The sequence below is a fragment of the Hakea prostrata genome, chromosome 8 (genome assembly GCF_041222555.1).
Source record: "Hakea prostrata isolate BN-2017 chromosome 8, UWA_Hpros_2, whole genome shotgun sequence".
NCBI lineage: Eukaryota > Viridiplantae > Streptophyta > Magnoliopsida > Proteales > Proteaceae > Hakea > Hakea prostrata.
Genome location: NC_142607.1, coordinates 50,905,211 through 50,906,649, shown reverse-complemented (window position 1 = coordinate 50,906,649; position 1,439 = coordinate 50,905,211). Strand labels below are relative to the sequence as shown.

General features: G+C 35.9%; 1 protein-coding gene across 1 annotated transcript; it reads left to right on the top strand.

The window, feature by feature from the left end:
• The first annotated feature begins 239 nt into the window (after positions 1–239).
• On the top strand, positions 240–749 carry LOC149008471 (transcription factor bHLH53-like). The gene is made up of 2 exons (XM_089167241.1): positions 240–440; positions 552–749. The coding sequence occupies exons 1-2, from the start codon at positions 240–242 to the stop codon at positions 747–749; spliced, it is 399 nt and encodes a 132-aa protein (XP_089023367.1).
• The last annotated feature ends 690 nt before the right edge of the window (positions 750–1,439 follow it).

Sequence of the window (1,439 nt, the reverse complement as noted above, 5' to 3'; positions counted from 1 at the left end):
GATAATGACGTCTCTAAAGAAGCTGGCTCAGATGTTGTTGATGGGATTAGACTAGCATCAACAGCTTTGGAATTTGGAGACGTGAAAATCTTTGAGAATTTTACCATTATCATGAATGGTTTGATCATAGACTCTGAGCTTCTGCAACATGTTCGATTGAAGTACTATTGAGCTTTAATGTAGTCAGAAAGGCTTCCTCCATGATCATCTTCCTGAAGGCATCAATTGTAAGTTAGTTAATGGAATACTTTCTGAAATTGTCAATGTGGCTGATGCGATGCGAGCTTGAAATCTTACAGAGTGTTGCAGCTCTACAGAGGCGGAGGAAGATCGCTGAGAAGACTCAAGGCCTTGCAAAGCTTATTCCAGTTGGAGATAAGCTTAACGCTGCTGAGATGCTCCAAGCTGCTTTCAAATACGTGAAGTATTTGCATGCACAAGTAGGAATTCTTCATTCAAGTACTTAATTAAGGATTAATGAGATTTTATTTGTTTAATGAGTGCAATTAAAAATGTTTTAATTTTGTATTATTTGCTTTATTTTTGTGTAGAAAGATAAGGATGAGAACAACAATATTGAAGGTCTAGGAGTTCTTATATCCCCAAGAATTCAAAAGAAGCTTTACTTGGAAGAGAAGTGTTTGGTTCCTACATGGCTTATTGAAGCCTTAGCAAAGAATGAGGAGATTAAGTTAAATTTGATCATCGCGAAAGGTCTCGTTAAGTTGATTGAATCAGGGTGTTTGTAAAGAATGATAAACTGAATTAACTACTAATTGTGTTGTGTTCTTACAATATTCATTTTTTTGTTGTACACATCTTAACCTAGATGTTCAATTTGTAATTTAGTTAAGTTTGTATGTCAATCTTTTTCTTGTAAGTATTGTACAAGAAATAGATTATTGTTGTCGTGCTTATTTCTTTTTATAGTAGATATTATTTGTTCTTTTAAATTTTAATTATAATCAAAGTAGCTAGACTTTTGGGTAAAGGCCTGGATATTAAAAAAAACTAAGAGCCACATCTCAATTGCTGGTTGAGTTAGAGCAATTGAATGGGTTGGCCAAAGTCATTTTCAATCAAATAGGAACTGTGCTTGGGACCTCATGAATTTGGAGGTTTCTGGGCAGGCAAACTGATATGAAATGTAGAGCCGGATAACTTGTTGGCCTCCAAAATGGATATCATGGAAACAGTATCAAATGAACTGTTTTGTCCCATGACCAACTTTTCAAAAGTTTAATTCGTGTACACTAACTTGATAGCTTCATTTCCGCTGGAGGGGAAACTTAATTGGAGGTGGGAATGGAAATTGGGATAAGTATTCTTGGAGATGTGGGGATTGATTCATCCCTTTTGATAACAGCCACCCTTTTGATAACAGCCACCTTCACTGTCATCAATAAGGCCTGTTAATACCTCCCAGAACCTCTCTGCTT